Source organism: Eleginops maclovinus, chromosome 17 (assembly GCF_036324505.1).
Source record: "Eleginops maclovinus isolate JMC-PN-2008 ecotype Puerto Natales chromosome 17, JC_Emac_rtc_rv5, whole genome shotgun sequence".
Lineage (NCBI taxonomy): Eukaryota > Metazoa > Chordata > Actinopteri > Perciformes > Eleginopidae > Eleginops > Eleginops maclovinus.
In genome coordinates, this window is record NC_086365.1 from 11,247,389 (window position 1) to 11,262,711 (window position 15,323).

The following is a 15,323-nucleotide window of genomic DNA, read 5'->3' on the forward strand; positions in this document are numbered from 1 at the left end:
TTCCTATTGCTGAGGTGTTTTATTGGAAACAGAGAACGGAAAATAGGCTTTCATGTTGAACTGTTCAGTGTGTGTTTGATCACCTCTAAAGACAGGCTTGTTGTTTGTTTGCCGTTCTTGATTGGCTGGGGGTGTTCAGGTGTGTCCAATAAGGTGGAGCTGACAGTTGAATTTCTGCTCAGTGATTGGCTTAAAGCCACTCAAGTTACAGGCTTTGTATTGATTCAAATATGTGAAACCTTTTTCTTCAAAAGAGAATGAGACAGAGGGAGGGGGAGCAAGTTGTCCACCGCTCGTTGGTATTTAAAAGTACCTGACGCACGTTTTCATTGGCTGCTCTGCTATAAAACCTTAACTGTGCAGTAAAAAGTGTTGCGGGGCCAAAAATGGCAGAGCGTTTTCTTTACAATGCATTGTCGTATAGTCTTCCTGTCTTTATAATGGTGGGCCTCCCTTGAGCTTGTAACATTTTAAGCTCTCAATTACCATTCTCTTTAGTCATGATAAATGTCAGCAGGAGGGAAATAACTCGTCAGCTGAGTAACGGCTACTGAAGAAAAAGTAGCTTCAGGTTGAACATTTTATCTGCTGTTCATAGCTGTGGAGCAAAAAACTAAACAATAAAAGACAGCAAATGAAGTGAAAGCAGCAGCATATCGGAGAGAAATGCGTTGCCTTGATTTCTTCTTTCAATACAGTGTTAGGAGGGCTGGACTTGTGTGTAGGGGGTGAAGTGTGTCTCTGTGGTGGGCTTGTCACCTCCCTGAAACCTGTCGCAGCAACAAATGTTTGTTTGTTCTGTTTTTTTTTTACTGACTAACGCTCTCGCTAACTGACTAAACACTGTTGTTGATTTTACACATTGGAGTTCGGCAGGGGGTGGCCACCACAGTTGTCACCGTATAGACTAAACTAAATAGTTATGCCATGTCTCAAATAGGAACCGCTTGCGGTGTTTGAATATACTTGAAGTAAAAATCTTATATTAAATTCCTTTATAGTATAGAATATAATATAGATGGTATGTATAATACAATATATTTATTCATATACGTGTTGGTGTGTCGCCTGGAGCTGTGTGTGGTTGTCCCTCAGTGACAGCTGGACAGAATGTGTGTCAACAATCGTGTGTTAGACAGAACTATGTGGCCAGGGGAGCACGCTGACAGGTGACAGACAAATTTATTAGCTTTAATGTGTGTGCACGAGTGTGTGGTCATTTGTCGTCATACTCAAACACAAGTGTGTCATTGCTTCACAGGTCATTAACAGCTCTTATCACCTACCGGGCTTCACCACCTACACTGTGGGACTCTAAATGTGTGGCCTGCCTATATAACTCCTTTTTATTTCTGTTAATAATGAATCCACCTAAACCTCATTAAATACAATCTACCGACTGAACTGATAATATTTATCATCAGATTCATATTTATACGGCTGTTAAGTGCATAACCAATGTGCTTTACACAATTGTTTTACAAGCTGTATCCATTTGTCTCGTCATCATGCCAGCTAAAAGAGATAAGGGTAGTGTACAGTTAATAAACATTTACCCACGGTCATTCAAAAGAGTTGAGATCGGCAGCTTTGATGCTTGTTTTTTCCTAAAGGGTCATTTAAGATACACTCACTAAAAGAAAGGCCTGTTAAACGTGTGTGTCTATTTGTGCTGGGGGGTGCCTATATGCATGTGTGTTGGCTTGCTTACACACATAGAATGTTTTTTTCCGTGGAGTATGTCCGTGACACTCCCTTTCCATGGTTCGGCCCATCCTCTGTATGTGTGTGTGATCCCATGCTAGCAGCTGGTGGGCGCTATAAATAGTGTGAGTTGGGATACCCTGAAAGAGAATGGATCCAAAGTAACAAACTACTATCTCTTCTAAAGTGTGGCAAATATTAGTAACCAATCTTTCAGTAAGAAAGCAGAGGTGTTGCCTTCCTCGTGCAATATTTAAAAATAAACTACTTATTATAATTGATGCCGCATGATTGCAAAGGCAATGAAATCTGAATTGGAATTTCTCAGCAACACCCTTAGGTTTTTTGTGCCCCATAAATTCTGCTGCATGATCCTTTGATCCTTTCCACCTCATGGTCCTTCATTTTTGGATCTAGTTCATGCTAAGTGGTGTCATGACTCTCCTCACCCACCACCTCCACCGTCCTCTGCCTTCCCTGCTCCGAGAAAGATAATAGTTCTTAGAGCCCTGACTGTATTGTAGCGTTAATCCTATATAGTTTACTTAGTCACAAAATAGCACGGCTTGCGTGTCAGAGCCCAGTGTCAGTCATCATGTAAAAGCTTAACACTGAGCATCGCTGTCAGTGTGGAGTTTGTCTGTTTGTATGCAAGGAAGGAATAAATCTGAATACTTTGTACAAAAACCCGGAGAGTGTGTGCACTCATTTGTATGTGAGACCATGCAGCATGTGTGTATTCAATGTCAGTTAATGGATCTCGGGCGGAAAGTGGGATAACAGAGTTTTCCCCGACTTACAGGGAGTGACAGGTGTGGAGCGCTGCAGAGACAGTAGCCAACTGATACTCAGCACTTTGTTGAATGAGCACCTCCATTCCAGCAGCCCACTACACCACAGCTGCTGCTTAATATCACCGTCCTGCAGAGTGACTTGTTAATGCATGTGTGCATTTGTATGTGCGCTTTTGGTGACTCTTGTTGCCCACCATGCTTATTGATTTATGTGCGACCAGAAATAAATTACCCTCTTGTAGCTTCACATCGTGAGTTATCGGCCCTGGTTCCGTCGTAGTTGACCTCCAGTCTAGTTAGCAGTTAGCTCCAGACTTCTCTGATGAGCCGGCCTGTCCACACCCTGCTCTGATCGACAGTGCATCTGTGTTTGCGTGAGGAGAGTAAGGGTCCTGAGAAACAACCTCATCCACGCCTGAGAGTGACAGGGCATCTGTGGTCGAACCTCACGGTGGCTCTTTCACCCCAACACACATGACACACTCTCTAGTAAAGCTCTGCAATCTGACCCATCTCCCTGCCATGTTTCAACAGTATTATGCCCCCTGCGAGTTTCATCTGGCCCCACCACCTGTTGTCAGCTGTATTTCACCCAGCCTGTGCCCTCTGTAGCCTATAGCCTCCTGTTTCCCTCCATAGGCACCAGAGCTTACAGTTGTGCCAGAAGTAGGTATGAGACCAGACCCAAGCCTCCCTAGGGGCCGAAATCCTAGACTGATCCAATTACTCCCAGCCGGGGCTTGAATCAGACAGAATCTGCCCCGACTGGAAACTGCTTAATTCAATCTAGCGGCAAAAGTGATACAAAGTACACAAGTCAAGCTGTTAAACCACAGTGTAGAGTGGGCAGAAGAGATAGGATTGGTTCCAACCAGTATTGAGTTGGGCTGTGCTTCAAGTAGTGGCCTTTTGCATCTAAAAAACACGAAAGCATTGCCCAACTATTTCACTTTTATTTGCAACATTGTAAACACTTTGACTTTTTTAGTCATTGTTGTTCTTCTTAATGTGACATTCCTCTGCTTTGTTCTTAGGAAATCACAGAAAATCACTCGCCTTGCTGAAGCCTGGCCTCATGTCTTTAAAAATCTGCCTGTCACTGCGATTTGTGTCCTTTTCTGTCCACTTGTTGCTTTAATGCCACTTGGAGCTGCCTGATTGTCAAGACAAACAGTGTAATATCTGCTCTCTCCCTTTTTTACAGATGGTGTCCATCGCGTTATGGCCCTATGCACACTGCGTGTCACCATCATCACTGATGACATGTTGACCAACAGCATCACGGTGCGTCTGGAGAACATGTCCCAGGAGCGCTTCCTGTCGCCGCTGCTCAGCCTCTTCCTCGAGGGCGTAGCGGCCGTGCTTTCCACAACACGGGAGGCAGTTTTTGTTTTCAACATCCAGAACGACACTGACGTGCAGGGCTCCATCCTCAACGTAACTTTCTCGGCGCTTCAACCAGGAGGCGCCCCGGGTAAAGGGACGTTCTTCCCATCTGAGGAGCTGCAGGAGCAGATCTACCTCAACAGGACCCTGCTCCGGCTCATATCCTCTCAGGAGGTAACACATACATGTATACAGACTCTAAAATGCACACACTCACATAAACTTAACTAGAATTTAAAGGCTGATGTTCTTCTCTCCAGGTGTTGCCATTTGATGACAACATCTGCCTGCGGGAGCCCTGTGAGAACTACATGAAGTGTGTGTCGGTGCTGAAGTTCGACAGCTCGCCTCCCTTCATCGCCTCCGACACGGTTCTGTTCAGGCCCATCCACCCCATCAACGGGCTGCGCTGCCGCTGTCCGCTGGGTTTCACCGGGGACTACTGCGAGACCGAGATCGACCTCTGCTACTCAGGGCCGTGCAAGAACAACGGGAGATGCCGCAGCAGAGAGGGAGGGTACTCCTGCGAGTGCCTGGAGGACTTCACAGGTGAGTCCTACACATAGAACTTACCCAAGCAGAATCACTGACTTGTTATAGTATCTCTCCCCCTCCACCAACAACGGCAGGATGTTCTGTTCAATTTTTTACTAAAGACCTACCTCATCTTGTCAAATCTAACTATGATGTTGGTGGTAACTGAGTTTAATGTCATTGGTGAGAGGTTGGAAGACTATCGCATAAAACAAATCACTACTTTTGAGACCTCTTATTCATTCCTATTATTTTGAGAGTATTTTTGATCATAATCAAATGAATCATCATTGATATTAGCCCTTGTGTAATATGTTTTATGAGGCTCATGTTTTCTTTCTGACAGTGCTTTAATAAATGGTACTTCACTGAGAGGTTGTAAAAGCTCTCAGCACCTATTGTTGTAGCTGCAGGTCGATCGCAGTGCAGGAAGGAAAGACATGCTTTGTTATGCTGTAGGTTAAACCCCCTGCACACATACAGTAGATTAATTGCTGTATCGGAATGCTGCCTATTCTTGTAAAACCAGATATCAGATATCACCAAAAAACAAAAAGGCATGGGTGCTATGATGTCTTTTAAGAACAGACTGTAGGAAAGTTTCAGTACAAGTTATTATCAGGTAACCAAGTTTGAATTTTAAACAATATCAATCAGTTTGGGGGAAATGGAGACATATTCAAGACTCCACAGACTATATATCTATATATATGAAAATATCTTATGGTACATTACATCTAAAGCTATGTTTTTATCAGATTTAGACTAAATGACAACGAGGTCTTCCTGGAAGCTGGCACTTACAGTCACTCTGCACAGCATTTACATGGTAGACGAGCCCCGGAAGCTTTCATCATTCCCATTGAAATCACTTTCTGAAATATTTCCCAATGTCAGTGATCTTCCTTCCATACTACCCCCTTGTACATCTGATACCTGGCTGACTGTCTCTGCTCTCTAATAGATCCTGGAGGGGCCCCTGACAGCCGTCATGCCTCCTCTCCCTCTGTCTCTCCCAACACTCTACTTCTCCGTCTCTTCCTCCTTGCTTTTATCTGATGTAATTACCTGATTATACCTGCCAGTGTCACTCACTGTCCCTCTCTCTCCTTCTCCTCCTGCTCCCCATGTCCGTCTTCTCCGCTCACCCACCATATTTGCCTTACCTACATCCCGGTGTCCCCTCTTTGAAGGTCACAGTTCAACTCCAGATAGTCAGGGCCCATCAGGCGCCATTATGGGGCTGATGACAAGGGGGCCTGATCTCTTCTCCTTGGGTTTCCGACATTACAGGGAAACAGATCCTTATAATTCGCCCTCGGAAAAAAGGATTACGCTGAGGAGAGAAGGGCCATTAGCTGGTTCCAGCGCTGTGGTGTTGGGGGGTCTGTGTGTGTCCCGGGTGGAGAGATCTTGTCTGGACAGAAAGTTGACACACAACACTGCATGGGACAGAGGCACCCATCACAAATAATATTCCAGTCAGAAAGAGTGTATTAGTGGAGGAATGTATATAAGCCGAGCCAGGAAACTGAGCTAGAGACACATGGTCATTTAGGAGGAATTTCCCATGGCAAGACCCCACTGCTGTAATTAACTAAATTAAATCATACAATCTTATAAACTCTGATATCAACATGCAGCCTTCAAACTATTTCATGAAGGACTGGCTTGGTAACTCCCAAATTGCAGTTGGCACACAAGACCTCAAAGAGCCAATATAAAGTCTCCTTGTTAGCGTGGATGCTTCAGTTGGTCTCCTGAGGATTTGACAATATTTAGACCAACTCACAATAGCAGGGCAAAACAACATATAGAGGTCAGTACCAAGTCCAGGTTAATAAATGACGCCTCTAAGCTGCAGCTAAGCACAAAGGCTTTTCATTGCAGTATTCACCAAAAGTTGCCAATATCCAATTTTGATTGTGAACAGCTTGTTCCTTAAATGGTCAATTCTGGTTAAAGGTAGACATAGCTAGTTAAAGTTGAAGTATTTAAATGTATTTTTCAAGTAACAGTGTGTTCTTTTAACTATATAACCAAAACTAGAATGACGCCATGGAAAAGCTAACTGGTCACCTATGATCTGTGGTTAAAACATATCAACTTGACTTTAGCTTTACAGACTTTACTTAATAGAAGAATGTCTTATCTCTGTCTTCAACGATGTGTTTTCTCTTGCCACTCCCTTTCTGTGCCCCTTTTTTATCTCTCATCCTCTTTCTTCTCTCCAAATATGGCCAAATGACGCTATAGTTAAAACTTGCACTTCCCAGAAAAGGCCTATAAACAGGGCTTTGTTCTCCAATGATGCTCATGGTGAGATGTGCTTTTTTAGGCTGATGTGGCCAAAAAAAGTTTTAGAAGTGTGCTTGACTTAAAATCAAAAGCATCTTGTAAAAACAACTGGATTCCAAACAGATGATGCATATATTTCAGTCAACGGTGGACGTTGTGCTTCATAGAAAAGATTAAATCCTGATTATAGATTGATGATATGACAAGTCATTTATCATTCACATTGCAGACATACATATCTTCTGTCTAAAGGTTTCAGACAGAAGATATTACCTCTTTAAACCAAGGCAACATTGAAGGTGTAAACAAAATAAAAAATGAATGTCAAATCCGACAGATTCAACTGAGCCCCGCTTTTTTCTAACAGGCGAGCACTGTGAGCTGAATGCATCCTCCGGCCGCTGTGAACCCGGTGTGTGTAAGAACGGCGGCACGTGTTTCAACCGGCTTGCTGGTGGTTTCATGTGCCAGTGTCCACTGGGAGAGTTTGAGAAGCCGTACTGTGAGATGACCACCCGCAGCTTCCCCGGACAGTCCTTCATCACCTTCAGAGGGCTGCGGCAGAGGTTCCACTTCACCGTCTCCTTCATGTGAGTACTTTCCTTCCTTTGCTCCTTTTTTTGTTTCTTCTCTTTACCAGTCAACACCATCTGCTGTTAAATCCTTTCAAACAACAGTATGGAGTACATTCTAAATAAAGGTGACTGACTGTTTGCTATATCGTGTAGACCTTAGTCATTTTTTTCAGGCTTTAACACTCACTGCTGGATTGAATTAGCTATAACTAGCTAAAGAGCTAACAATAGCTGTCGTTAGCTGATGCAAATTGCTGCATACATGCTAACACATGCTAATCATTGCAGCATATAAAGTAATTGCCACCAAATGTATGTACCACAATTATTTACTGGACTGTAAAGATGTTCAAAAATGTTGGATTTCAAAATCATGCTGTTAAACTCTCTGGATAATGTTTTTGTTTTGCTTCCCTGCACTACACACCTTTTCACAGCAGCAGCAGTAGTACATGTCTGTTATACTTGTAGTAGTGTGTGTAGCAAACTGTAATTAAGGGAGCGTGAGGAGCTGCACAAATAAAAACAGTTGAGTTTAAAGTGTGTCAACCGGGGCGTGTCCAGACATGTGCACACTTTTCCATTGTATCCCATTCCCTTCTATAAGGGGAAAGAAGACACACTCGTTATGAACGTGTGGTGTTATGAGGTGTGCTTGTGAAACTGCTGCAGGAAATAAAACCTGGATCAGCAAAATTGCAACACACTTTCAATATTATCTTCCTTTACCGGGAATAGGTATGATGAGTTTCATGCCGACACGGTGACGGTGAGAAAGGTTTGCAGTGAGGTGAAAACAGGAAAGGCTGTGTGATGAGTTTCTCTTATCAGTGTTTGGTTACAGCCATCCTGACTTCCTGTTCTGTCGGCCCCACTGGCATCTGCCGGCTGACTCCTCTGCCCTCACCTTACACACACACAGACAGCTATGTGAACTTTGTACCGCCGTAGTGAAGGTATTTACTGGGTCTTTCTCCCTCTCTACGGCCCACCAGTCTTTACACATCCTGCCTTTCCTTTCCAAGTGACTTTTCCTCAAGAGCTTCTCTGCCCTTTCATCATAAGGCTATCTGCAAGGCTTTCAACCGTGCAGTCCCGGTCTGTTTCAGTTGGATAGATGTTTCGATATGTGACAGGAAACATGAGCAAGACCAGAGGAAAAAAGTTGTAAAAAAGTCTCACAACGAAATAAATTAATCCTGTATACATCAAAAGTCAAAGCTATTTTGTTAGGTAGACACTAACTGCTTGAGAAGGTACTGGATCTCCATTTTGGGATTTTATCTGTTGTAATTTTCTATAAAATCCAAAATTTCTCTCTGCAGGTTTGCTTCCAGAGAGAGGAACGCTCTGCTTCTCTACAACGGCCGATTCAATGAAAAGCACGACTTCATCGCTCTGGAGATCATTGACGAGCAGATTCAGCTCACATTCTCTGGAGGTGAGTGAAGTGACCGCTTGAAGTATTTGTTGTTAATATCAGCTACGTTATAAGTAGATAAACGGAGATGTTAATGCACTTAATATGAAGTGGCTTTCAAAAAGACACGCCTAAAAAGATTTAATCATCATGCGGTTTCTTTGAACAACGGTGTGTATTTCTGTGCTTGTGTGTGTTAGTGCAATCATGTATCCAAATGTACCGGAGTTTTAACATGTACTTTAGCGGGCGTTTCTGTGTGTGGTAAGAGAGATGGGTGCGTTTTTGAAAGCAGCTGCTTCCTCAGTGAGGGAGCTGTCAGACTGATTAATGATGGCACAGACACTAAACTAGCCGAAAACACCGATTATACACACACAGACAAATGCCAACAATAATGGGACCATTAAACGTTTTTTTTTAACAACGAAGGGAAGTTTTAAAAGCATGTATTCACACAGAAACAAGCATACTTGCACACGCACAGATCATGTGCAATGTTACCTTAGGAAACCGTTCTTAGATCCTAAGTCATTTAAAACAAAATCAAAGTAGAAGTACAAAAGTAGCGTTAGGAGGATTAGAATGACTTATTATGCTGAATGGCCCATTTCAGAATAACGATACATTGATAAATAAACATTCATGTATACATCACCCAAGTGTTGCAGATGATAATGGTGGGGATGCTTTAAATTACTTTATATACTTCTAGTTTGTGAATCTTTATCCTGATCTTATCTTTAACATAAACCAATAGATCATCATTTATTTGTTTACTTATGTATTTGTTCTAAATCTTTAAAGTAACTAGCAACTTAAGTTGTCAGAAAGATGAAGTAGCAGTATAAAATTAGATTCTGAATCGTAGCGAAGTACAATTATACATTTACTGAAAAATGTAAGTACCTTAAAATTGTAACAGAACATAATTTGAGTAAATGTTAGTTGCTTTCCACCCCTGAATCACACACCCACAATAATTATCCAAACTGGGAACCATTGGATAGCAGATCAAACACATTTTCTCTGGGCTTATGAATTATGTTTTCAAAGTCGCCCAATTTTCCCATGGTGCGAGGAATTCAGTTCTTATGATTATGTTGGGCGAAGCTTGTTTGGGAGCCGAGCCAAGTCCCTGTTTCAAATCTGAAATATGACTTAATGTCTAAAGTATGACTCATCAAATTAAATACTCAGAAACATGATTCATGGTTAATAAGAGGAAAACCTTTGATTTATTCGCAGTATTTATCCTCCGATGCGTTTTGACTTAAATGCAGTATGGGGCAAAGAAGGACATGCACTCACTTCCTTCTTTTTCTGTTTTCTTTTGACATGCACAGCTAGAAAACTGATCCATCACCTATTAACCCCCTCTCACACACAGACACACACACAGACACACACACACACACACACACACACACACATACACACACACACACACACACACACACACACACACACACACACACACACACACACACACACACACACACACACACACACACACACACACACACACACACACACACACACACACACATTACTCAGTGTTGCCGTACTGTTTACTGATTTCCAGAGCAGTGGATTCCTGCCCCGGCTCCTCCTGCCCTTGACAAACACAGTAAACCCTCAGTAAATCTGGTGCCATTGTGCTGTACAATCTTCTCACTGAGACCCATTGATCCCGACTCAAACTGGCTTTCTCAGTTGATTTATGATCATGGTGTGTGTTAAGGAAGTTCGTAGAGTTTGCCTTTAAAGCTAACTAATCAATTACCTGTGGTTGAGGAAAACAGACATTTCTCTGAGCATTCAGTCGCAGATGTGCGCAACCATTTAAATTCAATTATATTTATAATTCACTTTTCCCTCTCTTTCCTCTTCTTCCCTCGTCTTCCAGGTGAGACAAAGACCACAGTGTCTCCATACATCCCAGGGGGGGTCAGTGACGGCCAATGGCACTCTGTCCAGCTCCATTACTACAACAAGGTGAGAAACGACCTACACTGCTCCTCCTTATCGAGTCACCATTCCCTTTTCAGCATTTGAAAATGTGTGAATGGGTTAAAACATGACACGACCCTTGAGATTTAGCTTTGGAGATTTTTGTAATATGAAAGAATCTCGTTGAATATTGCACTTTTCCCTTCGAGATCTTAATTAGCCAGTGTTGAGAGTTGATAAGTTCAGGGGTTGTAACGTGGGGGTGTATGAAATGTGGCTTTCTTTGAAGCTACAGAAGAAGTTGACCTTGACTTCTGATTCAGGAGGTTATCTTTACAGGGCAGGTTTGACTAATGACGTTAACTCTGACACGGGCTAACCCCTCTTGCCTTAGCATTCCACGCTAAATTATGGTATAGCTTTTGTGGAAGAAGGGCAGGGGCCTGGCATTGGCTTCAAGGGTCAAAAGTTCATCAACTGTCCCACTCACAGCTTACCAGTGAATGTATATGTATTTCTAAGGCAAGGGCCTGTAGATACTCTGTTATTGTTACAATCGCAACTGAATCTTTATTACCTCTGGAATTATTATTTTCACCGCCAGACATCTTTGATTGTTTCATTCACAGTGTCTAATGTCGTATTGCAGTACGTTCCCACGATGGTGTTCTTGCGTCTTTCTTAAATCGCAGATAAGAGACAGCGATTATTTCACATGCTATCTCATGTATCCTCTTCACTTGTAATATTATATTAGAAGAGCTTACAATACCGTCAATTGCTGGTGTTCATTTCTAACAAACTTCCACAGCTCGCGGGCATCATTCTTATAAGAATATACCAGACACGAAATAAGATGCACTCGCCTTCTTAACATGTATATCCCATTGATTTGTTCCGATTTAACTTTATAAATCATCAGAATTTAAAAGTGAAGGTTAGTCACTTTAGTCATTCAAATGAACTCCTGGTCAGTGGTCTAATTTAGACATTAAGTTAGGTAAAGAATACAATTTCTAATATCAAAATTAATTAAAACATTTACCCATTTGTAGTTTAAACCCCGAATCATTTCCCATTTTTAAGTGAAACCAATCCATTCTACCCGTGTGGACTTAGGACACACCATGTGCTTGCCCTATTGTATAACCTTTCAAAGCTAATATGATCACTACTGTTATGCATGTATGCTATTTTCTGACAAAAAGACACCCATCCCCCTTCTCATTCACTGACTTTTGAGTCTACAGTCATGTATCTGACTCTGTCAGCCGTAGCGTCACTAGCTGACCCAACACTTCCAGCCTCACATTTCAGCAGCACCTGTGTTCTGCAACTTGTCAAAGAGAGCGCCCTGCTTCTTGGCCTGACGCTAGCTTACAAGGCAAACCGTCTCACATTTCACAGGTTGTCCGCCTCTTTCTTGTGACCAGCTATGAGCCCATAGCATACATGGTGTGGACGTTTTCATCAAAGGGGGGGACTCAGGCTACAATACTGTACTCTGTTAGCCGCAGGGTGACATGTGTAGCTATTGTTTAAGGCTGCATGTCTGCCTAGAGACAATAACTTAAACCTTGCACTGCCTTGTTTACGTTTCTGCAAGGTCCCTAACTACCCTAGATATTTTCTGCAGAGTACAATCTGTTGGCACTAAAGACTTCTTTGTTTTGTTTGTGCTTTGGGTTTTCTGGTATTTGTAGGGACTTCTCTACGGAAACAAAAAGAGAATAATTTCCCAACATATTTTTCCGCTTTGTTGCAGTTTGTGCAGTTTATTATTCTGATTAATTTAGCTCGACTGATCCTACAGGCTTCCGCTTTGCTGCTGGTACATGCAGATACAAGTTTTATGCCCACAAACGCACACTTGTTACACCAGTATTGAAATTGTGTCCTGGTGTTATCAGCTTATAAAGCAGGGCATATGCGCGTTCTACATGTGTCAGTCTCAATGCAAACCAATGATTTGCAAAGCTGGTGACACATTCCGTTGAATTAGCCTGAAGCTGACTTTAGCGCTGCCATAGGGTCAGCTTTTCTTCATGTGTTGAATGATCAGTAGGTGGATTGATGGTAATTTAATCCCACATCAGTTGCTGGAGGGTTTAGTGGAAATATATATGGCAGAAAGCAGTAATGTTCTCACAATAGATCAGAGGTGTTGACATGTGAATGTGTGGATATGAATGAAAGCACACTGCTGTATGCAAGAGCAGACACACACACATTTCAGTGCAAAGCTAATGTAAGCTTCCTAATACAGCCGTTGTGACCTGTTTCGATTAAAGAGTAAAATAAAGGTGAAACTAGTTTACATTTTTTTCACATAAAAATAATGCAAATGACCTCAAACAACATCATGCCACCTAAGTAGGCTTAAATTTGGCCTATGTATAATGTAATTCTTAACTAATTAAAGGTTTACAAATATATTTAAACAAGTACCAACACACTAACTAGTTCTTACTGTAATTGCTAAATACTTAGACTCAGTAAATATTTGTGAATGCTGCATAGCTTACTGAATGAGCTAGCTGACTGAAGTCAACTGAAAACACAGTTAGCAAGGTAAGATACAGTTTCAAAATAGGAAAACCGTAAACAATGTGACGTTATTTGGTCTACAAACTTGACCTTACGCTAAATATAAACTATTATGATTTGTAATTACATCTCACACAAATTTCTCCTCAAACAAAACAAAACGTAGGCTCATTCACATAACTTCAGCCTATGTGAGGTTGGCAATATTTCAAACTTCCTTTTCCACTTCTATGCTGTGTATGTAATTAACAAAGCAATATTATGTTTTATCCGCCTATTAAAACTTGTGAAACTTGTACACTGTACATTCAATACAAGTTGTTTCAATCCAGGGTTGTTCGCCCCAACAGGAGCCCTCAGTTGTTTTTCAACGGTCCCAACGGCACACTCACACAATACACACACTTGCACGCACAGACGGTGATTTACTGGGTCAGATGATGAGGCGGTTGAAGTTGTGCATGTTTGTATGGGTGCCCCCTTTTTTTAAAGCCGCTGCTGTTCTCTTTTAAGAACCAGGGTGCCTCTGCTAAAAAACAGAGGTCAGAGGTCGGGGGGAGGGTCGGCATGACAACAGACGTGGACTTGCCATTGTAGCAAAGATCTAGGTCGGTTGGAAAGCTGTCTGTGCGTGTGTTTTCATCAGTGGGGGGCACACAAACAGATCTACTCCGTGTGTGTGTGTGTGTGTGTGTGTGTGTGTGTGTGTGTGTGTGTTGAATGTGTGCACATGTCCAAACTGCTATTACAAATGTTACACAATAGAAGTGGAAGGATAAAGACATTTTTGAAATTCCACGGTGCGGCGTCTCAAGGACAGTTGACTTTGTCAGCAAGGCAAATCTAAACAGGAAACACACATAACACACACACAGAGCGCGGCGATGGGTATTCTTGGAGCAGGAGGTTTTTGTCTTGGGTTTTGATGTGTCGCTCACTACAGGAAATGATGTCTCTCGTTGCAGGAAATTATGTTATTTAGCTGGACACTGGACAGGATGTCAGTTAAATGATGATTATATCTGTCAGACCACCTGCATGGAATACATCAGGATTAAATATCCGCAGAATAGGAGAGAAATTCAAGATTTATTTACTTACTAACAAACAACACACCCTCTCCACTAACTACAATAATGAAATGCAGTTTGGAGACTCTGAAAAAGTTATGGAAACGTACTTGTTTTGTCCAAATTGAAATGAAACTTTGAATCACCTTAAGTTTTTTTGCAGCATTTTGTGGCTTAATTTGATGATCTTGGTAAGTACTTATCCTAAATGCAGACCCTTTAAACTGGTGTTGACAGATAAAATGCCTTTGTGGCTGCATCCTATATGATCCTTTTCCATAAGTCTTCTGCTCCAGGCTTATATTCTTGCTGATCATGATTTCAAATGGGAAGCATGAAAGCGATAAACAAGAAGGAACTTGCAGGCATATCAATCACATTAACGTTCATGTTTCACTGGCTGTCTTTAAACAAGAATATGAAATATGAGAATAAATGTTTATGGTTTGAACATCACTAAACTGTTAATCACGCTATGAGTAAACTCTAATTAAGTTTGTTGCGATCCATACACGGGGTGTCAAATTCAGCGTAGCATAGAACGAATGCTGACATGAGATGCCTCTGCTGCACGACATGCTGCTCTGCACACAAGCTTGTTTTTAAACATTTTAATAGTGATAGACTTGCTAATATGGGCTATGATATTTACAGCTAAGGTGTGTAGACGGCATTCTCAGACAGGCGTAGCTCGTTCTTATCACCTGCGAGTACCAAAAGTTCACTCTTTCTGCCTCTGCCGTGTCTTCCCTGGCTTTCACTCTGGTGCTGTTTACATGGCAAGTCTTTTAAGCATTAGTACATATGTGCAAATTACTTCACAGCATAGCTTGAAGTATTTCTGAATATACTGTGTGTGGATTTTTGCATTCCACCGCTGCTGGATGTAACCCAACCACCCAGCTGGATTTATATTTACAACACTTAGTCTGTAAAACTGATTTAAAGATAGAGACACGCTTTTAAAGCTGCTGTATTCAATATTTTTTCATGTTAGCAATTCATCACAGGAAAGGTTGTTCATAAAAGGGTCAGTTGTAGT

General features: G+C 41.9%; 1 protein-coding gene across 6 annotated transcripts in view; it reads left to right on the top strand.

Annotated features, from left to right (window-relative positions):
• celsr1a (cadherin EGF LAG seven-pass G-type receptor 1a) overlaps positions 1–15,323 on the top strand; it is a 75,458-nt gene that overhangs the window by 27,470 nt on the left and 32,665 nt on the right. For all 6 annotated transcript variants that reach the window (XM_063905903.1, XM_063905901.1, XM_063905905.1 and 3 more), the window contains exons 2-6: positions 3,703–4,058; positions 4,145–4,433; positions 7,084–7,306; positions 8,617–8,732; positions 10,621–10,709. In XM_063905903.1, coding sequence (XP_063761973.1) covers positions 3,703–4,058; positions 4,145–4,433; positions 7,084–7,306; positions 8,617–8,732; positions 10,621–10,709 — 1,073 coding nt within the window. The remainder of the gene's footprint in view (positions 1–3,702; positions 4,059–4,144; positions 4,434–7,083; positions 7,307–8,616; positions 8,733–10,620; positions 10,710–15,323) is intronic.